This window comes from Aspergillus lucknowensis (assembly GCF_044049455.1).
Source record: "Aspergillus lucknowensis strain CBS 449.75 chromosome Unknown BJX67scaffold_10, whole genome shotgun sequence".
NCBI classification, from domain to species: domain Eukaryota; kingdom Fungi; phylum Ascomycota; class Eurotiomycetes; order Eurotiales; family Aspergillaceae; genus Aspergillus; species Aspergillus lucknowensis.
Window position 1 is genome coordinate 205049 of NW_027263554.1, and position 27464 is coordinate 232512.

Below are 27464 nucleotides of genomic sequence, written 5' to 3' on the forward strand. Positions count from 1 at the left end.
TGCCTTGCTCTTCGGATAGAGGCTCTTGAGACTTGATTGAGGGAGGACTGAGTGGTAGCATTCCGAGCTCTTCTGGGACTGCCGTTGAACATCTTGTTGGGTGCTCGATGAGATCTAGGAACACGGTATCGAAGTCACTAATGAATTTTTTAAGCATTTCCTGGTCCATGTAATGGTCGTTGCATGTCGCTGTGACGAGGACCCCATTGTTAGTGTGGTCAACCTCCACGTTGAGTTTGTGCTCAGCGTCAACGACATATTTGCCTGCATCGTAGGGGGTCCAAACATCTAGGATATCTGGTGTGCTGTCTTGGAGAGCTGCGCTCTTCTGGAACACGAACAGAGAATCACAGAGTTGAGCAGAGCCGAGTTGACCAGCCTGTCTGACTCTGTTCTGGACGAGCCTTAGTGGCGCGTGTTGGTGGATGTGGGCGTCAGAAGATTGCTGTTGGAGTCTTTGCAAAAGCACTCTATTGCTCAGGAATTTGGGTTCAAGGGTGACTCGCTGAGCCACAGTGTTGAATAGAGGCCCGAGGGTACGGTCCGCTTCGGGGTGAGGCAGTGTTCGGCCTGCGAAGACCTGCCCAAACACGACGTCACGTCTCCCGAGGAGACAGGCGTAAGCCTTTGCAAAGGCCAAAAGTGATACAGTCTGCACAGTGACCGCCAATTTTCTACAGCACTCGCTGATTCTAACTGGATCGACGCTGACTCGGTGTTCGGCGGCCAGCATACGGTTTGGAGAGGAGGGAGACTTGAGCAACGGGATTTCCGAGCCCTGGTAGCCGTGAAGTAAATTTGTCCAGAACTCACAGGAATTTTCCTGTTCCTCCAAGATATACGGAACAATATCTGCGAATTGGGGTCGCTCCGCTGGGGTGCGGCCATGATAGATTGTCGCAAGGTCCTCGAAGAGAAATGGCAGGGAAGCACCATCGTAAAGGGCATGGTGCATCACAAAAACTAGAATTATCCTTTCTGACTGATGAACCAGTACAGCACGTAGGGGTGGGATTTCGAAAGACATAAGCTGTCCAAACGAGCAGAGGGACGTTGTTTCGGACGCGACATTTGCATCCGGGGCCAAGCTGATTTCTTTCCACCCAAGCGAAGCTTCTGTATGAACAGCACCAACCCAGGAGCCGCCAATATCGTCGATGAGATGGAAGGACGTTCGGAGAATATCGTTATTTTGAATCACTTGATGAAGAGCGTCCTTAAGCCTGTCAATGTCGACAAAACTATCGAGACAGACAGCATGTGGATTAACGTAGACTTTTCCGCCTGAGCTTATGGTCTGCGTGATCATGCCTGACTGCAGGGGGGTACACTCGAACATTGACGAAACCGAGTCTTTATCACTGATAAGCGGAACATATTTCCCGTACGTGCTGACCGAGATGCTGCCTCTCTCCCTGTTGACACCGTTGGCTTGCAACGCAGGTTTGTCGTCAAGATGTTCGGCCAATGCGCCGACGCACGAAAATTGCAGGACATCTGAAGATGAGGCCCTGAGACCTTCTTTGCGGAGAGTGCGCGCGAACTGAATGGCGGTTACTGAATCAATACCTAGACTCAAGAATGATGCTTCTTTCGAGATGCCCTCCGAGTCCAGCCCGCAGAAGGATGATGTAAGTTCCCGTATCCTTGTCTCCGTCGATGACCATGTCGAGTTATCCCATTGTCTTGAGGACATTCGCGGCTCAGATACTTCTGAATGTGCGAGGTTGAAACTCTCTAGTGGCACATGCTCACCAGACACAACCGCAGACAAAACGGCCTCTATCTTTTCAAGAAACACCTCTACATCTCGCTGGGAGCCGAAATCCGGGGAGAAAATGCAGTCAATCTGAACTGCGTTCGTAAGAGGATCGGCCCGAACTTCAAGTGCTAGGGGATATTCAGACGACATGTGGCTGTCCAGCACCTTCCACAGGTCGTGTCCTGGGGGTGTGGCGGTTCGGGTAAAGGAGAACAGACAGTCGAAGATAGCGGTCTCGGATTTTAACCACTGTTGAATCTTTCTGAGAGATGTATACTGAAAGTCCAAAGACCTCACGGTAGCTCGTTGAACAATCCCCACAACGTCCGTGGCCGTGCTTAGGCCCTTCGTGTTAAGTCGTCCAGGGATAGTTGTGATGCAAGGAAGAAGTACCGATTCTGCTCCGGGCGCCGACACGGTTCGTCCTGAGAGAACTAAGCCATATGTTATATCTGATCTACCCACACTATCGGCAAGCAAGAGAGCAAACATTGCCTGCAACAAGTTCGGCATAGTCGTCTGAAGACTTGCTGAGCGGGCTTCTAGCTCGGTAAGATGGATCTTAAGATCTCGATGAACGGAGAGAGTCTTCTTGACGGTGTTCGTGTTTCGTCGCAGTATCGTAGGGTTGCATCCGGACATGTATTCGACCCAGTGATGTTTTGCGTTCTCGGTGCTTTGAAGATAAATATGCTCGAGGAAAACAGAAGGCGAGCCTCTCTTGGGGACTTCTTTTCTTTCATACCGCGTAGCAACGTCTCGTAGCATCATGGCAAAAGACTCCCCGTCGTACAGTGCGTGGTGTATGGCAATAAACAGAGCAAGTGGGCGACCCCCAATGGAAGACCTCGCAAATTTGAACCTGATGGGAGGCAAGCTAGAAATATTCGCGATCATCTCCTGTGATATCTGTAAACGCTGTGAATTATACTCCGTGATCGCCTCTTCTAAACAACTGGACTCTGTCTCTGTCCATTGAATCTGATGGGAGGTCTCTGAGACGACAACTTGCACAATCCCTTTGTCGAGCGATGCAAACAAAGTTCTCAATATCTCGTTGTCGCTCGTAAGGAGCTTCCATGCTAATTTCAGCCTATCGCCATCGATGGTATCTCTCAGTTGTAGCGTGACATGGTTGACGTAGAGCTGATCTTTTTCGCTGTTGATGGACCGAGCAACAAGTCCTTCCTGCAGCGGGAGACAAGGCCAAACCGCTGCAATCCTGAACTGGTCCACACTAGAGAAAGTGCCACGATACTGCAGTTCTATCTCCTTAAACTTTGTCTGTGCTTTAGAGAGTCCAGCATTGTTTTCTGTAGAAGGGGCCTTCGGAAGGTGCGCAAGCTGTTCAATGACTGGATTGCTCATAATGAGAGCCACAGTGGCCGAGTACCCAATGTTTCTCAGTCTGATAGACAGGCCTATAGCGCTTATACTATCGAGGCCAATCTCAAAAATGTTAGTTAAGGGTCCAAAACTGCTCGGATCAGCAGAGATGACGCGGCAGATCTCGTTCACAACGGCCTCCTCATCAGCATTCAGCTGTCTTTGGGAGGCAACGCCACCCTGGCCGGGAGGACTATTCCCCCGAAGAATGGTTTGGAGTGGGAGTTCAGAAAATAATCTATGCAGCTCCTTTATATTGACCTTTCCCGACGTTGGTGCCACGGGAATAGCCGAGATGGGGAGGATAAGCTCAGGAACCATATAGCTGGGTAGCTTCCTCCGACATATCTCCTGCAGTTCACGGGCCAGTGTTGAAAAGTCGGAGTAGAGGAAAGTGATGCTGGAATTCTTCGCCTTCCCACGTTGTGTTCGCGATATGAACGAGAGGAGCTGCACCTTGGCGAGACTAGGATGCTTTGCGACGGTTGTCACCACATCAATCGCCACTGGCGAACAAGCACGGATTACTTCTGATACCTCTCCCAGCTCCAATCTCTGACCCCGGATCTTGGTTTGGTCGTCACCCCTCCCAAGGTATTCTACCGACTCGTCTGCCATCATGCGCCCCATATCACCTGTGCGGTACATCTTCTTGCCGTCCGGCGTAGTGAGAAACCCGACTGCATCAGGTCGATTGAGGTAACCTTTCCCTACAAGGTCGCCGCTGAAACATAGCTCACCTGTTTGTCCTCTCAAAGCGTAGTTCATCGTGCCTGGAATGAGAACATGGCCGACACATGCGGTCAAGGGCGGGCCGATATTTCTCAGGTTTGTGAAGTTGTTGATATGAGCAAACGTGCAGCCGATCGTAACTTCAGTAGGTCCATAGGCATTTACAATCGCAACGTTGGGCGCCGAAGCCCACGTATCTAGGACTTTCTGCGTGATCTTTTCTCCACCAACAGTCATGAATCTCAGCTTCGGACACTGCTCGGGGGTGACGTTCGATTGATCCACGAGCGAGGGCACGAAGCTCGCATGGGTGATGTCCCACTTTGAAAGAGTGATGCCGATATCGTCTAGAATCAAGGGCCTCGGTGCTGTCACGGTGGCCATCCCATGACGCCAGGGGAAGAACATTTCGAGAAGATGGGGGTCAAATGCCCTGTTGGCCTGTGCAAGGTACCTTCCTGTACCACCCAATTCCAACGTAGCAGGGGCGATCTGACATGCGAACTCTGATATTGACTCAATGAACGATGAGAGATTTGCTCGGGTCACCATGACGCCTTTTGGTTTTCCTGTCGAGCCTGAGGTAAAAAGTAGGTAGGAATTATCGTCTGGCTGCGACAGGTAATCCCTATTTCCATCTGGCATTTTAGCAATCTTGTTTTGGAGCTCAGGGTCATCAATACATTCCACACGGCAGCTGCTCGGGGCGCCAGAGAATGACCCCGATAGAGGAGTCTCAGTGAACACTATGGGACTCTCGCCATCTTCAAGTAAGAACGCCTTTCGCTCTGCTGGAAGGCTCTCGTCTATCGGAAGATACGTATTTCCAGACTTGAAAATACCAACTATGATGGGGTAGGACGCCAGGGTCCGTCCACAGCAGACACCGACGATTCTATTCTTGTACCCAAAGGCTGCTAAGTATGCCGCAACCTTGTTTCCTTCTGCGTTCAACGTTGCATAGCTCATTGCCTTCTTCTCGATTCCGTCCGCAGTGATACTGCTCGCGACCTCGACAGCCGTCCAGTCAGGATGACTCTCAGCGTTCTTTTCTAGCCAGTATGTTGGGGCTTGATAGACCGCGTCTGCGACTTCCTCACTGACTGGTCGATTGGACAACGACCTCAAGTCTGATGGAAGTCGGTTTACTAGGGCTTGGAACGTCTCATCCGGAAACGAGATGATTGAAGAGATGAGACCGTCGACTTGGCGAACAAACAAGCGTAGATGTTCTGGACTGAACAGGCGGCTATCCGAGGATGCTTCCAAGGTGATTTCATCAGCGGATCGTTGGAAGACATTCATCGCCATTGGGTGCTCCACGTGCAGCCCTATCCGATCCTCCAGTTCAAGCCAAAGATCGGGTAGATATCGATTATCCGGTGATTCTGTGGCTGCATGGAAGTTGAAAACTGCAGGGTATAATGGCTCGCCCCTTGGTCGATTCAGTGCCTTTCGGATTTCGCGGGCATGGATATGGCGATATTTTCGGGCTTGCACGGAAAGTCTGTGCTGCTCCATAAGAACATCTTGGGCACTCCCTTTGGGGAGGAACGGAATTGGCACGACCGATATGAACGGCCCAACAGTGTTCTCTAGAGAAGGATCGAAGACCCGATCAGACAGTGTTTCCGCAAACACGGTGGCGGGCAGACCGAGATAGGACAATGAGACGTAGGCCCAGGCAGTTCGAACAATAGAAGCGATTGAATGTAGTCCCATGTTCGCAGCTGCGGATTGGAGCTCTGTGACAGACTTTGTCATTCGGATCTCTTCTGATATCAGCCGGTATTCTGGAGAGACATGATGAGGCAACCTTTTTCCTGAGAGATCAGGCCATACTGGGACGTCCAACTCCCCAAATTTTTGTAATTCCCTCTTCCAGAATTTCTGAGCTTCTACATACTTGTTTTCGTCGTCGAGTATAATCGAGAGCCCGTGGCTAAGCTGGCCTCTCAAAGAGGGCTTGTATGTATAAGCGGATCGCACGTCGTCCATAATAAATCGGAGCGAAGGCTTGTCGTGTACGGAATGATGAATGCTTAAGATCATGATACGCTCGTTACCAAGATCATGGATTGTGACGGCCCACGGGGGATGTCTGAAATAATTCTTTTGGTGCCATTTCATGACATCCTCGACTCGATTCTCGCATAGTTCAGCGCACTCTTGCTCGGAACACTTGCAATATTCCCAGTCCAGCGACGGAAGCCCGTATATTAATTGTATGATCGAGAAGTTCAAGGCCTCGCTCGTCATATGGTTGCGAATCTCTGCCACTGGGATAAACCCGGTCCTTAACGCTTCTGTCTTCTGGCAGACAGCAAACCAAGCCTGCTTAAGTCGAGATAGGTCCACCGAGCGGTCCAACTTGAAAAAATGATTGCTCCAGTACATATTGTAGGTACCCATCGTTTCGGTAAGCAAGCTCTCTTGAACCGCGGTTGCGCGTACGGCCTTGAACTGATCCGAAACCTTCGCAGATACTGCTTCATGCCATATTCTGTCGAAGGACTCCGGATCAAACCTGCGAGAACAGACAATGCCAGATGTAGCCGAAAACCTGGCTAGCTTGACGAGATCATGAATAGTAGCACAGCCAAGGACATCCACCACCGAGAGATTATAGCCGCCTTCCCTGAGTCTGAACGTAAGCCGTGTTGCTCGAAGAGAGTCGACACCCAAGCTTCGAAGGCGGTTCGATTTGACGATAGCAGAGGAGTCGATGTTGACTAGTGAAGCAACAGTTTGCATGATCTGAGTGGCGATAGACGGGTCCAAATCATCTTCAAGGTCACTGCCGGAATCTTCTGGATTCACCTTGCCTTCCCAGTCGTCCAGGTCGACAGAAGCATACACAGCCTGCAACGCTCGCCGATCGACTTTAGCGGACGGTGTTTTTGGGATGGCCCTCACTACCAGATACACGGATGGAACCATATTCTCAGGCAGTGCCTTTCGTGCTTGGCTGCTAACAGCTTGGGCAATCACAACTGCAAGGTCATGTAGCAACAACAACTGCCCACCGGGGACAGCGCCCGCTGCTTTGGGTGCGCAGATAAATGCAATGACCACATCTGTTGGCCGATCAGGGCGGCTTAGAACAAGAGTTTCGATCGTATCGACGAGTGGATGAGCGCCACGGAGAGCAAAAGTGATCTCACTCAACTCAATCCTAATTCCACCCAACTTCACGAGGTCATCAACGCGAGTAATGTATTCAAGTGACCCGTCAGAAAGCATCCTGACAAGATCTCCAGTGTAATAAAGCCTTTGTCCAGCTTCCTCGTTCCAAACGTACTTCGCTTCAGTCACATCCTTTTGGTTCAAATAACCTGGAGAAAGCTGCGGTCCTCCCAATGCCAGCTCGCCGATAGCGTTCTTCATCACAACGCGCTGCTTCTTCATCACGAACACCGAGACAGATTTCATGGGCCATCCAATATTTGCGCTTTTAATTAATTTGTTCTCATTTCCAAACTCCCGGATGGTCGAGACAACGGTAGCTTCAGCCGGTCCGTAGGTGTTGAATGCTCTCATGTTTGTCCCCCAATCATCCGCCACAACCTGCGTCAGTTTTTCCCCGATCATTGTGACCACCTTAAGGGTTCTGCAGCTTTTTCTACGAACGCTAGCGGCGAACGCGGGAGTTAGGTGCGCATGGGTTGCGGCTGTGATATTCGCGAGCCTGGAAAAAGAGTCAAGCATGATCTCTCTCGTTCCGGCAATGAGGACGCCTCCTACACCCCATGTGTAGAAAATATCTTGAATGGAAACGTCGAAGGTGCACTGAGAAAATTGCAGGCATCGGACAGGGGTACCATCAGGATTTCCTGGGATCTCACTCTGTAGCGATCTCATACTGGAAACTGCGGCGGAATGCGTGATCGGAACACCCTTTGGAGCACCTGTTGTGCCGCTGGTCCAGATAAGGTATGCCACATTATTGGGTCCAGCTCTATGCTTCTTTGGTTGTCGTAGTTGCCCTGGAGAACTAGTAGCAATGAACCTGCACACATCAATGGATTTGACTCCCGCGGGAACTGCACTTTCCGGTTGCGCACCATCCAAACTTGATACTAGAAGAATCCCAGCGTTAGTTCGCGCGATAAGATCATGCCGACGCTGCGTCGGAGATAGTGTATCGATTGGACACCAGGCTCCCCCAGCCTTGAGAATTCCTAGAATGGCCACGTATAATGCAGGACTCTTTTCGATACATATCGGCACAGAGGTATTCGTCAACCGTCCACAATCTTGGAGTAGGTAACTCGCAAGATTGTCAGCCATAGCGTTGAGTTCTCCGTAGGTCCAACAGATGTTGCCGGGGGTTTCATCCTTATCCAAATCCTGCTTGAATATCAATGCTGGGTCATCAGGATGTGATACGGCATGCTTTTCAAATTTTGAGTGTAGCAATTCTTCGACATCCGGAGAAACAAGTGGACGAGGATTGAAAATCGATTTGAGATCCGACCTGATGTGTGACGAGCCTTCCTCGAAGATCCCGTCCGGCTTTTCAAGGATATAGCGAATAATATTATCCATTTGCTTCAACATAATTTCCGCTGCCGTTGAGTCCAGCTTAGTGTCAAAAGTGGCGCGTAGAGTGAGGGACGAATCTGGCTCGGGAACAACCTCAACCATCACCGAGAAGTCATTTGCCATCGGTGGGTGATATACTGGGCCCCAGATGCGACTAAACTTAGGGTTAGAACCGAAGTCCTGGTATGCAAGGACGGTGTCATAGGGAATTTGGCCACCCGTAACGCTCGCTGGCCCAAAACGAGACTGCAAGTGTGATAGAGCCCGGGCGTTAAACGAAGTTAAGTGACGAATGACGGACTGGTTAGTCACACCATTACCATTGTCGCGTCCCATTCGCTGGATCGAAATTCGTAAGGGGGTAATCGTGAAAGTTGGGCCGATGCACGCCTGAGACTCTTCGTCGAGTCGTCCAGATATCACACTACCCATTACAATATCCTGGTCTGAAGCCCCAGTATAACTCAACAAGAGTGCGCCCCATGCCGCCTGCAGCACGGATAGTGGTGTTGAGCCCAAGTTTCTCGAACATTTTTTCAGGAGGTCGTGTGTGAGATAGGAAGACACTTCGACGCATCCAGTGCTCTTGCTGGTCGGGGTTCGGTATGGGGTTATGGATGGAAAGGGAGCCGGAGAATAACCCTGGAGGTGTTCCCTCCAGAAACGAGAGGTTCGTTCATGATCTGTTCGAAAATGGTGCTTGACAACGTGACCAAGGGATATGCGCTGCGGAAACGGGCTTCCGAAGTAAACTGACGCAACGTCTTCTAACAAGAGATCCAGTGATCCGCCATCAAAGATTCCATGGAACATGCTGAGGATGAGCATAGAGCAAGTCGGGGATTCCATCAGTGACAACTTCCACGGAGGCCGACTCAAGCCTATGGACTCCTCGGCTTTTCGAAGAATATCGTCCAAAAAGGTCTCTTCCGAAACGCCCTCCTTCGGAAGGCTGTACACATCCCATCCCGTTTTAGAAACACTGCCAGGCTTCAAGATACACTGAGCGAAAGGAGCTGTGTCATCATCAACCAAACAGAAGACCGTCCGAAATGAATCGTAGCTGGCAACAACCCTCTGCCATGCCTGCTTGAGACCGCTCAGATTAACATGCGACTCGAGGGGGAGAACGGAATGATAGATATAGGGTCGCTTTGTGGAGCAATCATCTGTCGAACTACGGAGAAAGCTCGTCAACATGCCAGATTGGGTCGAAGTAGTGGGTAGAACTTCTGTGATCGAGTTTTCTGGAATTTCGAGCCTCTTCACACAGAGCTCTCGATTTCTGTTGCTGAATGAGGCGAGAATAGATCGCAAGCTGTCCGCAGGGCTTGTACCCCGGCTGCCATCGGATCTGGCGCCTTGACTCGCCCGGTTACGTTGAATGAGCGACACAAGGGCCTGCGACGTCTGTGACTGGAGAACATCACTTACAGACAATCCGCCAATTCCATTGTCTCTGAGTTTCTGTAGGAATCGGATTGCTCCAAGACTATCCATTCCCAGAGTATACAAGTCGGTACTCGGCTCAATGCCAGCGACATCTTCGTCGGTTGTCTCTGATAGGAGTCTAAGCACCAACTGCTGTTTTGACAGTAAATCCTGATCTTTTGTACTACCCCACACCCCGGCTGCGTTAGATTGGCCGTCAGCGGCATTGGTGTCAGGCCTTTTCTGCTGCAGCTGAATAGATATGGTTCCGCGGTCTACCTTTCCGGAGCTCGATCTCGGAAGAGTGTCGAGGAAGAAATACGTCGACGGACACATTGATGGAATGAGATACTGTGCTGCGCTCTTACGCGCCTGGTTGACGATTTTTTTCTTCCCACTGTCAGTCGTATCCCCGGCCACTATACATGCCACAATCTGTTCGCTTCCTCCTGGGTTACCACCACGGTCCCGCACAACGGCGACGACTTCCGAAATACCTGGTACAGTTGCGATAACCGATTCAATCTCACCAAGCTCGACCCGGCGGCCGTTGACCTTGACTTGATCCGTCGAGATACGACCCAGATATTCAATTACCTGAGAGCCTGTCTCATCCCAGACGATACGTGCCCTATCGCCCGTACGATAAATGTATCCGAATTTATCGTCCTGAACAAAGGCTTTGGCCGTTTCGTCGGGTCGGTTGAGATAGCCTTTACTGACTTGTGGCCCGCCTATTGCAAGTTCGCCCACTGTGCCTGTGGGAACTGGCTTCGGACTCTGGGTGTTGGGGCAGAGAACAAACATCGAGCACGTCGGTAACGCCTCCCCAATGATCGAGCCACGCATGTGATTTTGGAAAGGAGCAAGGAAAGTGCAGTTGATCGCTCCTTCTGTCGGGCCATACGCGTTCACTAACATTCGAGAAGCATTTCGCGAGGTACTAGAGGAAGGGATGTCATCGGTACGTGGTACTTGTGTGAAGTTGTCAATCACTGTTCGATTAAGCTTCTCTCCCATAGACCACAAAGCCTCCAAAGTTTCGAGGCGGTCCGGTCGGAGGAGCGAGGCCAAGCTAGGGGTGGCCATCATTACGGTTGCTTTTGTCTCATTAATTGTCTCCTCCAAGTTGGCAAGGGTGAGCTTCCTATCAGCGGAACAAAGGGTAGCACCACTGCTGAGGGTGACAAAAACCTCCATCAAAGATGGATCGAAAGACGGTGACGCGAACTGGAACCAGCGAAAGTCTCCAGGGGACTTACCCGGAAGGGGAATTGCGGTTGCATGAGACGCAATGGAACAAGCACTCGACAAATGACTGACTTGAACGCCTTTGGGCTTCCCAGTAGACCCACTGGTATAGAGAAGATAGGCAGTCTGTTCTTTTTTGATGGGCACGCCCTCCAGCAAGCCTTGCGGGGGAGCCATGGGTAAGGCGCTCTCGCCTCGCAGCTCTCTCCACTTGGATACTTCGGTGACATTAATCCAAGTCAGAGTTTGCTCATATTCTAGAAATTTCGATGGAGGCTCGGGAGTGTTCCCAAGTATAATTGGTGAACCGATATCATGAAGTATTTCCTGGACTCTTTGCGCGGGAGCATCTTGCGGCACTGGGCAGAAAGCGTGCCCAGCCTTCAGGATACCGAGATAAGAGATATAAAGCTCAACCGACGCTGACATGTTAACGGGGATTATACAACCATGCCTGGGTGTTCGACCCCGATGAGATATGAGGGATCTGATTCGAACAGCCAAATTAGAAGCTGCGGTATCGAGGGCAGCATAAGTAAGGATGCTGTGGTCGGCTGGCGATGCCTCCGATTGCAAGGAGTGAACGAAATCTAATGCAACAGCATGTGGTTTCCTCCGGGCCCAGCCCTCAAAAGCAGCATGCAAAAGGTATGAATTTAGCGTGCGATTATCGACGGCCTCATTCTGCGTCGTCGGGGGTGTCATAGACGGTGGGAAGTTGAGGACGGATAGTGCAGGCTTCGGTGATGCAACCGTCAGCAGTGAGGAAGATTCCGCGATATAGAATGAGAGTGTGTTAAGAAGCTGGTCCACGGCTGGGCCCGGGATTCGACATTTCGGGTATGTGAAGCTGATCTGAATGACGTTGTCACCCAAGTTTGTCTCGACAAATAATGTAAAGGCCTAGGGAAAAGTCAGCTCAGCGCTGTTTATGAGTTGTCGAACCCTACAGTTTTGAAACCGGCTGTGGACGTGCGCCATCCATTTTCAGAACTAACGCCGAACCCAATCTCAGCGTAAAATTGTACCTCGTCTTGGTCGTGGGTTTTAGCGTCGACTTCGAGAAGATCAACTTTACTCTGGCTGTCACCGGAGGCTACAGAAGCAATAACGAGAGAACGGGAGGGTTTCGACTCCGCAAAAGGAGGACTCCGGTTGCTGAGGAAGGCGACGTCTTCAAATCCAGTAAATGCGGCGATGAAACATGCATAACCCCGAAGAAGGTTGCCGATCACGTTTCGCACGTCGGAGCTGCATGAAAGCTTGACCCGGGGACTTTTGCCGACGGAATCCTCCAAATCCACGATTGGTTCATCGGCAGCATATCGGTCAACTGTATCCAACGCGGGAATCTTGGTGACTGGCAGCACCTGAACCGAAGGAGCGAGAAGCGAACTATGAGAATCGGGCTGCGCTGTCGAAACTTGATGTTCCGTGTTGCTTTGACAAGACCCTGTAATTCTTTTAGATACCCGAGAGAGCTTCGTAGCCACGTACCTGCGGACCGAACCAGCCAACTTGGGTTTCCCCATCGCTAGGAACGAGATCTTCACCCTGTGCAACTGTGGAAAGCCCGGGAAGCACCACTCGTAGCAGGAGATCCTCGTCAATAGAAATATCTATTCCAGGCACAGCAAGGAAACACCTGGTCTGATGCAGGGTCCTTCCACTGATCTCTAATACATTCAACCTCATTGGCGGATGACGCGAGGGGTACGTCACACAAACGGTGTGGTGAGAGCGCGGGGAAGTTGGAGTTTGGCGTGATTCCAGGAGCTGAAGCGCAGATGCAGGCCATGAGGGAGCTTTGTCCGGCTTATTACGTGGCCTCTGTGCGGCCTTTGGCGCGTGGCGTGGAGGTTGCGAACTTCGATCCGGTTCCCTCATGAGGCGAGTCAGGTGAGCTCCACGGATCTCCGATGCTCGGCCCGTTTATCTGATTAGATCATCTGATTAGATCTGACCGTCCCAGGACGGAGCGTCTTATACTAGTATCATGACTATACAGTATTGTTATGTTAACCGTACATTACCGTATTCGTGCAAACTTCAAAAACTGCCCCATGCACCTCGCTCAACGTCTGAATGCCGATCAACTGTCCCCAAGACGGCTATGGGAGGCGAGGGGAAGGACCTTTCGACCCTTCATTATATTAACACGCTGGGAGGGGGAAGGGGGAATTCACAGACTTCCGACGTTCTTCTCCCCAAGGAACCCTGTTAGCATAACCTTCCACAAGAATGCTCTCCCAGTGTATGGGTAAATAGGCACCTCCTGAGGGAAAATAAACAAAAAATCAGAGAATGGAACACGTAACCCACGACTCTGATCTACAGTCATACCCTAAGGCACCCTCCGTGGATCGCTTGCACGAGAATCTTCATCGGGACAATTTTATCTGATCCGGAGTGGGTGCAACTTGGGGCGTCGGAGAGATCCAGCCTTGCGCCCTGCTGGACTGGCGGACGTGCCAGTATCTCACGGCCACACGAGAACCTTGGGGACAAGCGTTCTCCCAACTCTAGTTTGCGAGCAAAATTTAGCCTTGAATTATTCCGGTGTAACCGCTGTTACATGTGCACGAGGCGACGGAGGTCGCTCCGTCCTGGCAACAGATGGCTGGTGCAATTTTTTAGACTGCGGTGTTGTCTGAGCAAACCTGTTTTTCCAATATCTCGCGAATATCCCACGTGCAGTTCGTGTATTTGAGGATTGCCAAACATGCTATTTTTTCCCTACCTCCTTTTTCGGTTTTCTTCAGCGATTCCAACACTTTCGTCAGAATTGTCCGTTGTTTGTGCAAGACCCACCCTGTCCGTTATCAGATTTCGCCCCTGCATCCGTTAGCCAATCAGTGCAGGTACCAGTAAGAATTGCATCCAATGATCATGATATTGAGACCCCCATTCGCACAACAGCCCTCAGGATTGGCCTGGTCATGCAGCACAGGATTGCCTCTTGTGCCAACCTGCGGATCTGATATGGGTTTTTGCAGCCTTTCATCCCCTTCGCTCTCGAGTCCAGCGCATCCGATATCGTCTTGACGCACTTTCGGAAAGTGGACCCACACCAACTTATGGTGGAGGACGGTGAGGTGTCTGAACTCCACAGTAATCTTCCGCTAATCCTGGTTCTGACTCGCTTAAACTGAACAAAAATAAAAGTGACAATGGCTCGTGGACTGTGTGGAGAGCTTGAGACGGCTGGTGGTTCAGCTCCGAGGTAGTCTGATTCGCAATCGCTGGGAACCGGAGTACTGGGTCTGTATTAAAACAGCCCTGCTCCCCGCCTGAACGAGCGAAAAATCATTTCTGAAGTGCATGTAGGGAGTTGCTGTACCGCAAATCCCGGAATGGCCACGGCACGGAGACTTCAGCAGACCCTTTCCCATCTTCAACCTCCCAAGGCACCTCAACAGCTTTCCATTGTATATGGACCAACGGAGCCAGATTTGCTAGAGGTCACACTGGGCGAACTGTTGACACTGCAGAGTCTGCAATACGGTGACTATGAGTGTCTTGTCTTTCCTTGGACAGGTGCACGATGGACGTATGCAGACTTGAACGATGAAGCTGACCGTGTGGCTCGTGGGATGTTGGCAATGGGGATCAAGAAGGGAGATCGTATTGGTATTATGGCCGGCAATTGCGAGCAGTATATTTCGATTTTCTTCGCTGCTGCTAGGGTGGGTGCCATTCTCGTGGTTCTCAACAATACATATACCCCTTCAGAATTGTACTATGCTCTCGGCCACACAGGTACGTTAGTACGGTGCCCCGAAATTATCTGCTAAACTGTACGGGGTACTCATCACTGGACTCGATGCGCAGACTGCCGATTCCTTTTCCTAACACCTCGCATCAACCGCCACTCCCTCGAAGAAGTCCTCGACAAACTCGGGCCCCGGCCGAAGCAAAGCGGAACATCGGAAGCGTTGGAGGAGATCATCATCATCCGGGGAGGATATAAGAACTTCACAACCTATAGCCAGGTTATCGAGCGCGGCTTACCACTCTCGGGCAATGCTCTTCCGGAGCGGGAGGCAGAGTTGCAGCCGGAGGATGTGTGCAATTTGCAGTTTACAAGTGGCTCAACAGGAAACCCCAAAGCGGCCATGCTGACGCATCAGTACGTGACCTCCTACACCGACTGGGATGAACGAGTACACTAACACAAGTATTCGTTGCAAAAATAGTAACTTAGTGAACAATTCTCGCTTCATCGGCGACCGCATGAATCTCACATCCTTCGACATCCTTTGCTGCCCGCCTCCCCTGTTCCACTGCTTCGGCCTCGTCCTTGGTATGCTGGCTGTTGTAACACACGGATCCAAAATCGTCTTCCCCAACGAGACATTCGACCCGCTTGCGACACTTCATGCGATATCCGATGAGAAATGCACTGCTCTTCATGGAGTCCCAACAATGTTTGAGGCTATCCTCAGCTTCGAAAAGCCAGAGAGTTTCGACTGCAGCAATCTTCGCACGGGCATCATTGCCGGAGCTCCTGTGCCCCGTCCATTGATGAAGCGATTGTTCGAAGAGCTGAACATGAGACAATATACTAGCAGTTACGGTAGGTTAGCCGTACAATGTCTCCGCCACTGATCAAGAGTCACTAATACTTCTACCTTTGCTTAACAGGACTCACAGAAGCGTCTCCGACCTGCTTCAATGCCCTCACAACAGATAGCATTGAGACGCGACTCCAAACCGTGGGAAAGGTCATGCCCCATGCCAAGGCAAAGATCATCGATTTAGAAGGAAACATCGTCCCTATCGGCCAGCGCGGCGAACTATGCATGGCCGGGTATCAGTTGACGAAAGGATACTGGAATAATCCAGAGAAAACAGCAGAGACATTGGTCACGGATGTAGACGGCACGACATGGTTGAAGACCGGCGACGAGGCGATCTTCACACCTGAGGGTTACTGCAGTATCACAGGGAGGTTTAAAGATATTATCATCCGAGGTGAGCGGGGTCCTGTATTACCACGATGAACACGCAAGTTAACAACTTCAGGCGGAGAAAACATCTACCCTCTCGAGATAGAAGAACGTCTCTCCGCCCACCCAGCCATTGAAGTTGCCTCCGTAATTGGCATCCCTGACCACAAATACGGGGAGGTTGTTGGAGCCTTTATCTCCGTCACGGATGGTAAACCCCGACCGTCAGACGAGGACCTTCGGGCTTGGACGAGAGAAACTCTGGGCCGACACAAAGCGCCACAATACGTTTTCGTCTTTGGCGAGGAGGGCGTGGACCACACAATTCCTGTGACCGGCAGCGGGAAAGTACGGAAAGTGGATTTACGCAGGACTGCAGCGGGAGTCTTGGAGCGCCGCGCATCAAATTCGAGGCAGATCGCCGTGTAAGGAAGTAAAAGACCTTTTTTATAGAGCTGTTTGTATATAAAGCCTAGGGAGCGTTTGGTTTAAACCCGGAGTTATCTAAACTTCTGCCATTGAATCTCGTTGCGATTCAAGGTCGTGGGAAAAAAGGTTGACAGGTGATCTGGAGGTCTCAAGAGGGGCAAACAAGAAAATTTTTCGGTTCCTGTTATCAATCAGATTAGATGATCATCTAATCTGATGCCGCTGCCAAGCGAGCGGGCTTTTGCGTCGAAAGTTTGGAAGCCAAAATTACAAGCGTCATGCTCGGCGGACGCGTCCCACTCTACAAGGGAAGAAAAACAAAAAAATGGCAAGTCTGTCGCCCGGTTTCGGCCGCGGCGGCGGAATAGAGATAAGGAGAACTTGGGCTCGACTTCAAGCCTGGTGGGGAGCCTCTGCGTGAGATACTCCGGAGTAAATACGACCTCGGAAGAGGGCGGCGCTGGAGTTCTCGGGTGTCAGAGTGGCTTCAAGACAGGCCCCAGCTCTCTGAGAAGAGAATTCTGGGGTTGTACACATGGATGTGCATTATGGTTTCTACAGCTTATCCCGATCGTATATTCTTGACAGGATTTTGACCCTGATACTATGGACCTTGATTCCTGTGGGCTCGTGGTTTATATATGGAGAATACTCATGCTAGAGCTTCAATGCCCGATACGGATCACGCTCGAGGTGATCAGAACCGTCAAAGCGGAAAGGAGAAATGTGGAAGAACTTCTCCCGACTGCATTTGACCAGCGCAGAGCGTTTGTGTGGCAGATCGATGAGCTTTTCGAGACTGAACCCGGTAGCATGGTCGTATGCTAGCACAGTGAGGTTTGTAAATTCGGGTTCGCCGACTATGTGTCGAGTCCGTGGCTCGTCTAAGAACATGTAGTGCATAATGCTACACCACCAGACCATGACGCGGTGTTGTCCGCGGAAGCGGACGTCTCCAACTAAGGAATGGCGGCCGCGATCCCAGTCGTCCGCGTCGTAATGCGCTCCGATATTATTTTCCTAAGAGAAACGTCAGACAGAGATAGAAAGGTTACTGATTGGGGTTTACCTTGGCCCAGTAAATTTCATGATAAGAAAAGAACGTGTTGTTGAACTTAGCCAACACTGCGATCTGATGAGGATCTTCTTCAATGTTGCGGAGGTAATCTTTATGCTGGTCAAGTGTTCCCGCCCCGTTCCACCCCCTCGCCACGCGGGGTTCGTTTTGCCATGTGTGGAACAGTTGTAAATGCTCGTCATTCCGATAGTCGAGAGCCCAGATTGAAAAGAACTCGTCTAATTGAGGTATGTAACGGCTGTACATCCTTGAACCAGGTGTCGGCTTGCGGGGCCGAATCGGGTGGACAGCGTGAACGCGGACATCGGAGGACTTGGTGGTCAAGGTATGCTGGACGGGGTGGGTTGGAAATGAGGTCAAAGGCTGACGGAGAGACGTATAGATACCAGAATCGCCGATCCACACTGGCCGTGGTCCGAAGGGGGAGCCAGCTCCCTGCCAAAAAGTGCTACGGTAAATCACCAGTTGGTTCGAAACATCTGGTGAGTGTGGGACAGGCTGTCCAGGAGGAGCAGAAGGTCCGGGATGCTCGGTCGCTAGCCCGACGGCTTGCAATTCACTCGCCAGGAGTTCCTTTCCTGCTCCAAAAAGCACAGCTCGAAAGATTTCAAACTCCGTGTTCAAGGCCAAAAGGCCTTGAACGACATTCCAAATTTGCCCAACCGATGGCGCCTCCTTTCCTTCCCATGTCCAGCATGTGACGGGGCTCCTCCTGGCCCTCGCCCAAGCAGAGTTGTTCCCTTCCGGTGGGATTGCGGATTCATCCGGTTTTTTCAAATCTGTGAAGTGAAGAGAGTCTCGGTGTAGGGGCTCCGGAGGAGGGATGCCGTCGTCAACGCGCGGGGATCGTCGAAGCTGGAGCTTGCGGACTCCGTGCTGTACCGACACAACTTGCAACCGGTAGGTTGTTTTGTATGGTTCCGGGAGTCGGATCAAGGGCAGACTATCAAGAATGGATGACATTATGATGCCTTGAAAGACTAATGTTAGCATTGGGGCAGGGAGTCGAGAAAAGCGTGGCTTACTATTCTGCTGAGCGGCAATATTCGCCAACTGAAGCGGAACTCGACAATTGGGACCGAGCTGGCCCATGCCGTGTTATTATCGAACATTATTATGCCTGGGTACTCGCGCAAGGTCGGTTCGGCCTCGGCGAATCTTTTTTCTTGTGGAAACTGATGAAGCTGCCGTGGGCACTTTCACACCCCTCGATGAGGAAGTCATGGCGAGTCAATAAAATACGGGACGGAAAGAGGATTGTTTGGCCGTCTTGTAAGAAAACGGCTGGTCTTGAATTTCAGGAACAGTACGGACCGGGAGAAGATTTGTTTCCTGAATCGGAAGTGATCGGGAAACGGGCAACAGCCTTCATCTCTCGTTCCCTGACTCCACGTCTAGACGTGCTAATCTCGTCACTCTTGGAAAAGAAACTTGAATCCCACCTGGTCCACTTCTCGCGAGGCATGAGTCTGGATCCGGAAAGCTCAAAATCCGTGCCTGCGCTCGGTAGACTCCAGGCAAGGCCATGCGGGGACTTTATTATCCTTGCCACTCTGAGCACTCACCAGTAACTTGAAATGGTCAAGGAATCAGAAAAACCTCCTTAAGCAGCGGATGAGATAGCTGTGACTGTGTGTTGCGACAATCTCATTGCCATAGCTGTCTGGTCAAACTTTCCACTCCTGAGGAATGTGTGTTAATCAGACCCCATGGATGTGACCTGCCACTTGAAGAGCGAGCCGGTTCGCCATCGGCAGCAGTGAAATGTCCGATTTCGCTTGGAACCCAATCCATTTATGGTTACCTTGTGATCAGCATTTCCCGTGCTAGGGCACCTTGACCGCTTGGCACGATCCTCCTCCAACTTGGGCTCTTCGGCTCACTCCGTTTCCTGCGAAGAGCACACGAACTGCTCCCGAGCCCTTTTCCTGAGAGAAATTCACTATTTACCGACTTCGCCGTGTTATCGCTCGTCGGCTGTCCAGGCGTTGTCACTCGTGTCGCGGTTCTCATGTTTACACTTTATCTTGCTGCCACTGGGCCGGGTCAGTCTAAAGGTGATACTCCCGTCACTGTTCAGACCGAGATGCAGTATGCAAGTCGTGATAATCCCCCACGGACCGCCGACAAATCCAACCCGCGAAGCGACCGGGGTATCCGAGATCATTGAACCTCGCCATTGTCCACCAGGCCTGCAAAGGGACCGATTTGCCCAATAACCAAGTCCGATTTTAAAGCGCCCACGGCGAAGTTCCGCAGGCACCTCCTCCCCGAGTAGCCACTCACAATCTTCCCAATTCGAACCGAGTTTTTGCTGGATTACGACGCACCAGTTAGAAGAGAGGTAATAATTCTGTCCGGATATCTCTTCTCTCGGATCGATAATTGATCTCTTGCAAGATGGGGTGATTAGCATCATAAAAGATGAGGTCTGCTTGCGAACGGACCAACAAGATGAGCTTCTCGCTGGTCAATACGAGTGAGCTTTGGATAAGGAGCCGTGCATACCTCTAGGCACAAACAGTCCCGTTCGTGGTTCACCGTTTTCTCGAACTCCAATGCTTCGTGATGGTGGGATTGGCGCAAGGCTAGAGAATCCCCCTATTTTATCACTCCTCGGTAGCTTTGGTGCTCTCAGTCTGTATACTCGAGAAGACAGCCTGGACCAACTGTCTCTCTCCAGCGTTGCGGTGGCCACTTACCATGCAGAAGCGCACCATCTCCTCCAGTTGCAACAGTTTCGCGGGCTGTATCCCACTATCTTGGACTTCCTTGACAAAGAAAGTCCTGGTCAGTAATGCGCCACCACCCATTTATTCCCTTCAATTCATTTGCCCAGGCTCATTGCCGCCGGGGGTGGTTGGGCTTGCTGTGCGGTGGTACGCAGATGACTGTGGCCAACAACTTGCGCATGGCAATGTTTCATCCCCTTTATTGACCATATAATTGCTCAATGAAGCTTTGAAGACGAGCTCCCTTTCCCTTTCGACCAAATTAATACGCCTCGTGCCCTCCATTCTATGCTGCTCAGAGGGCGGCTTGTGGATAAAGTCCTTGCTTGACTAGGTGCTATATTTTCTGGTTTCTCCCATATCATATCCTGGCGATGGTCACAACTTCAGTATCCACACTCCCTTGGGAAACGAAGCCACTAGCCATGCATTCATGGGGATGTTTTTAAACTCTCGCCGACTAGGAACGCACTCCAATTGGGGTTTCTGCCTCGGACTAGCGCTTGTATGTGGTGTGCCGGAGGGTTGGATTTGATTGAGGCTGATCTGGATAAATTCATGAATCCTGATGACCGTTTCCAAGGTGCAGAAAGACCCAAGAGGTGGCTGGATTTCCTCTGGACTCGGAGATAAGCGGAAGATGACGGTGCAACGCGGGTTTGAGTTTGGTCAAAGCGAGAAAACAGCGCTCCAGAACGCAGAAACCGGTGATAAGCTCCATTAAGATGCTTCTTGTGGCGATGATCGAAACCCGGAGGGGTGAAGGTATTCAGAGAACCCCGCGCCAGAATTGGGCATTCGGAGGACTTCCGACCGAACGACATTACTGATTTGGGACCCCGCATTTTACCCCCCCATTCAAGCCCTCGGTCCATTGGCTCGTCACGACCAAATCTCTGGTTCTCTTGGAGATTGGGAGAAGCTTCGCTCATTGGGCTAGGCTCTTCAGAGGAATTGTCGGGCTTATCCGATGTTGCGTTTATCCACGAAAATGACTTAATCGATTGTCGCGAGGGGTTGATAAATTGGAAGCACCCCTCCTCACCCCAACAACCAAACCACTTCCCTCCCGCAACACTTACCAAACTGAAAATGCCTGGATCGGACATGATCTATCGGAGGCTGGGTAACTCTGGCCTCCAGGTTTCTGTCATCAGCTTAGGAGGATGGATTACGTGAGTTCACGAGTGCATATTATAAGGGTTTTCGCTGACGTGCGCAGGTTTGGGGGAGATGTTGGCGAAGGTACGGTCGAGAAGGACTTACGGGACCACTTTTGAGGACGAGGCCGGGACTAATATATCTTTACAGAAGCTACCGAGGCGTGCATGAAGAAGGCTTACGAGCTGGGGATTAACTTCTTCGACACGGCGGAAGGGTAGGTGCAATCGCGCGGCATATAAACCACACACTAACCAGATTACGAATGTAGTTACTCTGGAGGTCAATCAGAGATTCTCATGGGCAACGTTATCAAAAACTCTGGTTGGAAGAGGAACGACCTTGTTATCAGCACGAAGGTTGGAATGCCACTCATAAATCTCCTTTGATTTTACTAACACCACCTCCTGCAGATCTACTTTGGTAGTTCTCATGGTGAAGTCAAGGTTAACAACTACGGCTTGTCACGAAAGCATGTTATCGAAGGCACGCGAGCCTCTCTCGCACGGCTGCAGCTCGAATACGTCGATATCATCTATGCGCACCGTCCGGACCGTCTAACACCCATGGAAGAAGTCGTCCGTGCCTTCAACTTCGTGATCGAGAAGGGTTGGGCGTTTTACTGGGGCACATCGGAGTGGTCTGCGGATGAGATTTCCGAGGCATGTGGAATTGCGAAGTCCCTGGGGCTTATTGCGCCGATCGTTGAGCAGCCGCTGTACAACATGCTTGACCGAGAGAAGGTTGAAGGGCAATTTCAGCGACTATACGATCGCGTGGGGCTTGGCTTGACGACCTTTTCCCCGCTCAAGGGAGGTCGCCTGAGTGGAAAGTACAATGATGCGCTTGAGAAGCCACCGCCTGGCTCACGTTTTGCCTACAGCAAGGACAATTACTCCACTGGTGTTCGGGAATCGTGGCAAAGCCCAGAGTCTGTCAAGGTTCTTCAGCAGGTTAAAGCCGTCAAGGTACGTCCCCCCCGAAGTGATGCTTGAGTATACTATGCAATGGCTAACGAGATTGCGTGCAGGCCTTGGCAGATAAGCTCGGCGTCAAACAATCTCACCTTGCCCTTGCCTGGTGTATCAAGAACGAGAACGTTAGCTCGATCATCACAGGTGCTTCGAAACCGGAGCAGGTCGCGGACAACGTCGAGAGTCTGAAGGTGTTGCCACTTCTGACTCCGGAGGTTATGGCTGAGATCGACGAGGCCCTTGGAAACAAGCCTTCCAAAGAACCCGCCCGGTTTGGTTGAGCATCCATATTTAGATTAGACGAACGCAATCTAAATAGTCCGAGAATAATCACCAAAACGTTAGCCGGGAGCCCGCTAAATAGTCCACTGCCAAAGCGGATATCAAAGGCAAGAAAATATAACAACCTTGGCCCCTTTACTCTCGATTCTTCCCCCAGCACTGCTCACATAGATGGCTCAGCGCTCCGGGTTGCATCGCCCCAACCCTCTGCATCCCTGCAACACCAAGTCTTCGACACTCAGCACAAAGCACATAAGCCGTCCCCATCATAACAACCTGCGCCCCTGGCCCATACCTCGCTTCCCCAGAATCCCCCCTCGGTTTCAACCCACACTGCACGCAGAACCGCCGGCCCGCATGCCGACCACGCCGCCCCCTCCGACGGCGCAGCATGCGGTCCGCGAACCGCCCACCAGACCGGAGCCGTAGACAATACCGGCATGCGTAGAGATCTTTATCGATGGCAAAAGCCGTGCATTCTGCCTCGAGGAGTTCTTCGTGGCTCATGGGCGGGATTAGGTGATAGAAGTAGGAGCATGTTACTTTTAGGCACGTAAGGTCGGGGAAAGATAGATTGGAGATTATGAGGAGGTGGAGTTCTGGGGGGAGGGACAGAAGCATTTCACTCCATATCTGAGTTGTGTACGCCAGGTTATCGTAGGAGATGTGTTGATTTTGGTAGGAAACTGGTGTTTGTGTTTTCTCTCACCTCAACGTTGTGTCGTCATGGGGGATCACATGATTGGGGGATCCTCAGGGTTTCCATTCGGCCAGAACCCAATTCTCACCTCAACCAAGATGGATAACTTCACGGAACGATTGGCGCCATCAATTCAGTCTTGGGGGGCGATGGGATTGGCTTTGAATCCCCGAGTGAGCCATGAGCCCGCGCATCTCCTGTGATCTTCGGTTTTCACAGATTAGTAAAATTGGGGGGCAGTATTAACACTGCAACCCTACTCTACGATTCTTCCTCCTCTGCTTACTCTCCTTCCCAGGCTCGACGTTTAGTACTTCCTCTATACTCGTCTTCCTCTAATCATCATATCACCCGTTGACACTATCCTCAACTAAGGCGCAATCCAGCAGGTGGAGTCCGATAGCACCCGCGAGCGCATTCTCCTCAATGGACGGGCTCCATCAGCAACTCAAAAACCACGAGTATCGTTGATATTACCCAGCTGATGCACATATATAGGTTAATCTAATCCCTTAATTAATGCAAATCATTCTAAATAGAGCAGAGGCTCTGTCTACACAGTAGGCTGATTCGTTTAATTTTTCAGTACCAGAGTTCTAACTCTGGCCAGAAGGTCTGCCATTCTTCTACCTCCCGCCCATCTCGAACAGCGCCTTGGACACCTCATCCTCGTCCACGGGATTCTGCATGGTGCGTCGCGCACTTGCCAAAATCCCTCCCTCCCCCAGGTTGATTTCTCTGAATCTTCCCGTGTAGCTGTAGATCACCTCGTTGTGCCTCGTCTGGTCTGCAAAGAGCAGCAACACACTCCGCGCAACTGCCTCAGGCGACTGGAATGTCGAGGCCATCTGCTCCACCAGCGCAGCAGAGACTATCGAAGTGACCGTCCACGACGGCGCCACAGCATTCATCCGCATGACGGCCGGATCCAAATGCGCAACCAGCCCACGCAGGATCCCCAGCACCCCATGCTTGGAGGTCGTATAGTCCGCCGCCCGGTTATTCGCATACGACGCTGCCGACGCAGTGAAGACGATACTCCTCGTTCCCGGCTGCGGCTGCAGCTGAGCAAACCGTCGAAAGTAGTACATCGCCAGACGGAGCGTGTAGATTGCGCCGACGAGGTTGACGTTCAGCGCGCGCAGGTCCGGAGGCACCAGGGCGCCTAAAGCATCGAGCACGTCGTTTTGAAAGTCAATTGTCGGCCCAATGCCTGCGTTCGCGAAGACGTGGTCGATGCGACCGGCGGAGCTGATCGCTTCGTCGAAGAACGCGCGCAGACTGGTCCAGTCCGAGACATCGAACTGGAGGAATTTCGCTCCCTCAGGGATCCGCGCCCTCCATCTCTGCTGCTGCGGGGGGTCGAGACCCCCCGATGATCACCTGGGCGCCGTGTTGGAGACAGAGCTGCGCAGTGGCGAGGCCGATTCCCGATGTGCCGCCTGGATGGACTGTGTTAGACACGGACGGCCTTCCCTACTGTGTACGGTCTGAGACGACGGTTACCTGTGATGAGTACCACCTTGCCTTTGATGCCTTCCAGCATGTCCTCCGTGATGTACAGTTCCGCCATGGCAATACCTGCTCTCTCCCTTTCTCTCTCTGTGTGATTCCGAGTAACGGACTCATTCATCTCTGGTCCAGCGCTAAATATGAATCCTACAGAAGGTCGTACAGTGCACCCTCGTTCTCGTCGAACCTGCTGTACGCTATACTCGGAACTCCGCTCTACCCAGGAGTGGAACGCTAGGCTTTACGCTTCAAACTGTATTTTGAGCTCTCCTATCCTCGATGGGTCCGTTACGAGATTCCTTCCAAAAGTCCACTCAGGCAAGAGATACATAAATGAGGGCTCAATCACGCGGACAAGCACGAGAAGTTCCCTGGCAGCGCCTTCGCCGACTGGATCGCCCCGGCCCCCGGTGTAACCCGCAAGGAGCAAACAGCCTTCTTCTCCTTCTCCTACCTCGCGCTCCTGGATCGAATGCCTGCACATCCTGAACGCCTATTTCACCGTCTGGCCTATATTCCTCCTCGGCGCCGCCCCACAATCCGGTTTCGGTTGAAGATGGTCGCACTCGGTGGGAATGAGCTAGTGTTTTTGCCCGTGGCGAGGCCGATTGAGTGTCACCATTATTATCGGTATCGGCTTGCGCTGGAAGATGATGGCTTTGTGCCTGCGAAACTCTAAGTTGTTTGTATATCTTCTGCGCCATGTTGGTTCTTTTATCCCCCGATACTAGCCATGTATTTCGTAACCCGGGCCTCGCCGGATGGACGGAGACAATTGCATTTCCTAGGGTATATGTAATGAAGACACGAGATGTCAGCTGGTAGGGTTGAAGCCCGTTCCCTGATGTCGGTTCCTGTCCTCTAGCATAGGAGTTCATTTCATATCGAATACGAGCAATGGATGCTCAGCACTGCCAAAGACCCCAGCCGATTCCTACGACTGTGGCCAGAAATCAACTTGCCCAGCAGCCCAGCAACCCCTGAAACGCATCTCAAGACACAAGTTTCACACCACCCTGAAACCTCGTACATGCAAATGCGATGCAATGCCAATGCCGACACTCGACTCGTCGTCCACCGATCGGAGGCCCTCCATAATATCAGGGACCGTTTCAGGACCCAAATTCGGGATATCGAGAGGATCGCAGGGTTTCAGGGAGGCATCACCTCGGCCGGCACTTTGTGCACGTGCCGCAAGCGCCGATCGGGGGCTGCGTTTCGCGGGGAAAGTCAACGAGTATAAATATAAATGTTATCTATCATCCAGGATGAGAAATTTGACATTCTAGCCAAGTCAGATAGCCGGAAACCGTGGATTAACGACAATGTCTCCTGCGGACGTGAGTATTCGGAACTTAACCGGGGACTGGACGGTGGTGAGTCTACAACCCCTTATCAAGCCAACACAATTCATTTATCTGGCCTGTCTGATGCGTCGTAGGATAAATCAAAGTCGAATAACCTCGATGCCGTGCTGAAGCTGGTATGTCTCTCTACTCTCGGTATGCAGACCGTGAAATAACAGCGAAAAGCAAGGAATCGGCTGGCTCCGACGAAAGGCAGTGACCTCGGGAACCATCACCCTGAAAATCAATCAGCACACTGATGGAGCCACCGACGGTTCCTCCAGCGGCGAAGCCGTCACGCAGCTGATGATGCAGCAAGGCCTGCGCGGGATCTTTCCCGGAGTGGAGCAGACGCGCGCATTGAATTGGACGGAGCACGAGCACGTTGATGCCGTCTCTGGGGATCCGATCAAGGTTCGAAGTCGGTTTGTTAGTGCAGTTAGGACTGGAGATGGGAAGGTGAGGCCTGTTTTGGAGGTTGAGACGACGGGAGACAAGTCGAGTGTTGAGGATCATTTGGGGAGTGCGGTTGTCCCTGCTGGCGAGGATGGCACGGGAGAAACTATTGAGAAGGCTTTTGTGCAGGACCTCATCGTTTCGGGTGGAAAGGAGGAGTGGACGTCTGAGCAGGTGTGTCGCCATTCACTCTTGTAAGGAAGTGTTGTTGCTGACTTACTCGGTAGATTTGGGCTGTCGAGAAGATTGGCGATGAAGTGATTTTGTCGTGCAAGGCCGTTGCTGCAAAGGGGGACTCGAGTGAGAAGGCTGTCCTGGCCTATAAGTTTGGCGACATATAGTGGTTCTCGAATGCGTGAGAGATGTGCAGGCACAGACTGGCATTCAAGATAGCTTTCGTGTATCTCAACGGAATTGTCGGTATAATTCAGCAGCGTTGGAGCTATATGAAGCGATACTAGCTGTAGCCGTGGTGCCGGTTAGGGTTCGGACGGAGAGCACTGATAGTTAAGGATCTGTTATTAGGGCTCCAATTTAGTACCTCCTCTCCCTCCCTTCTTGAGACGCAGCACAATCGATTAGTCTTCCAAGTTCTGCAGCTTTGTTGGCGTCTGATAAAGTATTCGGATAGTTTAAGCTACTTGCTCTTCGGACACGATACGCCCTCGAGATCCTCAGGTTAGGGCAACATTCGTCTAGGGCAGATACGACTCCAGGGCTCCCGTATTCGACAACGGC

The 27464-nt window shown here is 51.6% G+C and overlaps 10 protein-coding genes across 10 annotated transcripts; 3 read left to right on the forward strand and 7 right to left on the reverse strand.

Annotated features, from left to right (window-relative positions):
- Positions 1–145: 145 nt before the first annotated feature.
- sidC (nonribosomal siderophore peptide synthase SidC) lies at positions 146–12010 on the reverse strand (the record flags this gene model as incomplete). Its single annotated transcript, XM_071028601.1, has 1 exon — positions 146–12010. A coding segment is annotated over one exon (11865 nt), but the record flags the coding sequence as incomplete, so codon positions are not given.
- On the reverse strand, positions 11925–12959 carry BJX67DRAFT_22600 (uncharacterized protein). The gene has a single exon (XM_071025829.1). The coding sequence runs from the start codon at positions 12637–12639 to the stop codon at positions 12037–12039; it is 603 nt and encodes a 200-aa protein (XP_070888217.1). The 5' UTR covers positions 12640–12959; the 3' UTR covers positions 11925–12036.
- Positions 12960–14427: 1468 nt separating this feature from the next.
- sidI (putative long-chain-fatty-acid-CoA ligase) lies at positions 14428–16653 on the forward strand. The gene is made up of 5 exons (XM_071028602.1): positions 14428–14866; positions 14939–15236; positions 15304–15683; positions 15752–16081; positions 16133–16653. The coding sequence occupies exons 1-5, from the start codon at positions 14461–14463 to the stop codon at positions 16483–16485; spliced, it is 1767 nt and encodes a 588-aa protein (XP_070888218.1). The 5' UTR covers positions 14428–14460; the 3' UTR covers positions 16486–16653.
- A 489-nt stretch (positions 16654–17142) lies between these two features.
- On the reverse strand, positions 17143–18526 carry BJX67DRAFT_370878 (GNAT family N-acetyltransferase; the record flags this gene model as incomplete). The annotated part of the gene is made up of 2 exons (XM_071030984.1): positions 17143–17505; positions 17555–18526. The coding sequence occupies 2 exons, from the start codon at positions 18524–18526 to the stop codon at positions 17143–17145; spliced, it is 1335 nt and encodes a 444-aa protein (XP_070888219.1).
- Positions 18527–19300: 774 nt separating this feature from the next.
- On the reverse strand, positions 19301–20124 carry BJX67DRAFT_22672 (uncharacterized protein). Its single transcript, XM_071025839.1, has one exon. It carries the CDS (start codon positions 19980–19982, stop codon positions 19527–19529), a length of 456 nt encoding a protein of 151 aa, XP_070888220.1. The 5' UTR covers positions 19983–20124; the 3' UTR covers positions 19301–19526.
- A 1078-nt stretch (positions 20125–21202) lies between these two features.
- Positions 21203–22779, forward strand: BJX67DRAFT_22668 (putative voltage-gated K+ channel beta subunit (KCNAB)). The gene is made up of 6 exons (XM_071025838.1): positions 21203–21470; positions 21518–21540; positions 21607–21673; positions 21728–21815; positions 21870–22424; positions 22487–22779. Exons 1-6 carry the CDS (start codon positions 21388–21390, stop codon positions 22709–22711), a joined length of 1041 nt encoding a protein of 346 aa, XP_070888221.1. The 5' UTR covers positions 21203–21387; the 3' UTR covers positions 22712–22779.
- Positions 22602–23406, reverse strand: BJX67DRAFT_22699 (F-box domain protein). The gene is made up of 2 exons (XM_071025845.1): positions 22838–23406; positions 22602–22741 (listed from the first exon to the last, which is right to left on the reverse strand). The coding sequence occupies exon 1, from the start codon at positions 23331–23333 to the stop codon at positions 22848–22850; it is 486 nt and encodes a 161-aa protein (XP_070888222.1). The 5' UTR covers positions 23334–23406; the 3' UTR covers positions 22602–22741; positions 22838–22847.
- A 632-nt stretch (positions 23407–24038) lies between these two features.
- Positions 24039–24985, reverse strand: BJX67DRAFT_379274 (uncharacterized protein; the record flags this gene model as incomplete). Its single annotated transcript, XM_071032534.1, has 3 exons — positions 24039–24716; positions 24796–24854; positions 24919–24985. The coding sequence occupies 3 exons, from the start codon at positions 24983–24985 to the stop codon at positions 24039–24041; spliced, it is 804 nt and encodes a 267-aa protein (XP_070888223.1).
- BJX67DRAFT_347919 (uncharacterized protein) lies at positions 24594–26085 on the reverse strand (the record flags this gene model as incomplete). Its single annotated transcript, XM_071028604.1, has 1 exon — positions 24594–26085. A coding segment is annotated over exon 1 (533 nt), but the record flags the coding sequence as incomplete, so codon positions are not given.
- Positions 26086–26185: 100 nt separating this feature from the next.
- BJX67DRAFT_347920 (uncharacterized protein) lies at positions 26186–27291 on the forward strand. Its single transcript, XM_071028605.1, has 4 exons — positions 26186–26300; positions 26366–26407; positions 26457–26900; positions 26954–27291. Exons 1-4 carry the CDS (start codon positions 26250–26252, stop codon positions 27065–27067), a joined length of 651 nt encoding a protein of 216 aa, XP_070888225.1. The 5' UTR covers positions 26186–26249; the 3' UTR covers positions 27068–27291.
- Positions 27292–27464: the final 173 nt, after the last annotated feature.

Bases quoted from the DNA above. Each gene is read 5' to 3' on its own strand.
- BJX67DRAFT_22699 (XM_071025845.1), bottom strand. From the start codon at position 23,333: ATGCTTCTGTCCCTCCCCCCAGAACTCCACCTCCTCATAATCTCCAAT.
- BJX67DRAFT_22668 (XM_071025838.1), top strand. From the start codon at position 21,388: ATGCCTGGATCGGACATGATCTATCGGAGGCTGGGTAACTCTGGCCTC. The intron at 21,816-21,869 runs GTTGGAATGCCA...CACCTCCTGCAG, and splicing joins ACCTTGTTATCAGCACGAAG to ATCTACTTTGGTAGTTCTCA. The intron at 22,425-22,486 runs GTACGTCCCCCC...GATTGCGTGCAG, and splicing joins AGCAGGTTAAAGCCGTCAAG to GCCTTGGCAGATAAGCTCGG.
- BJX67DRAFT_22672 (XM_071025839.1), bottom strand. From the start codon at position 19,982: ATGATGCTAATCACCCCATCTTGCAAGAGATCAATTATCGATCCGAGA.
- sidI (XM_071028602.1), top strand. From the start codon at position 14,461: ATGGCCACGGCACGGAGACTTCAGCAGACCCTTTCCCATCTTCAACCT. The intron at 14,867-14,938 runs GTACGTTAGTAC...CTCGATGCGCAG, and splicing joins CTATGCTCTCGGCCACACAG to ACTGCCGATTCCTTTTCCTA. The intron at 15,237-15,303 runs GTACGTGACCTC...TTGCAAAAATAG, and splicing joins GCGGCCATGCTGACGCATCA to TAACTTAGTGAACAATTCTC.
- BJX67DRAFT_22600 (XM_071025829.1), bottom strand. From the start codon at position 12,639: ATGGGGAAACCCAAGTTGGCTGGTTCGGTCCGCAGGTACGTGGCTACG.
- BJX67DRAFT_347920 (XM_071028605.1), top strand. From the start codon at position 26,250: ATGTCTCCTGCGGACGTGAGTATTCGGAACTTAACCGGGGACTGGACG. The intron at 26,301-26,365 runs GTGAGTCTACAA...GATGCGTCGTAG, and splicing joins TAACCGGGGACTGGACGGTG to GATAAATCAAAGTCGAATAA. The intron at 26,901-26,953 runs GTGTGTCGCCAT...CTTACTCGGTAG, and splicing joins AGGAGTGGACGTCTGAGCAG to ATTTGGGCTGTCGAGAAGAT.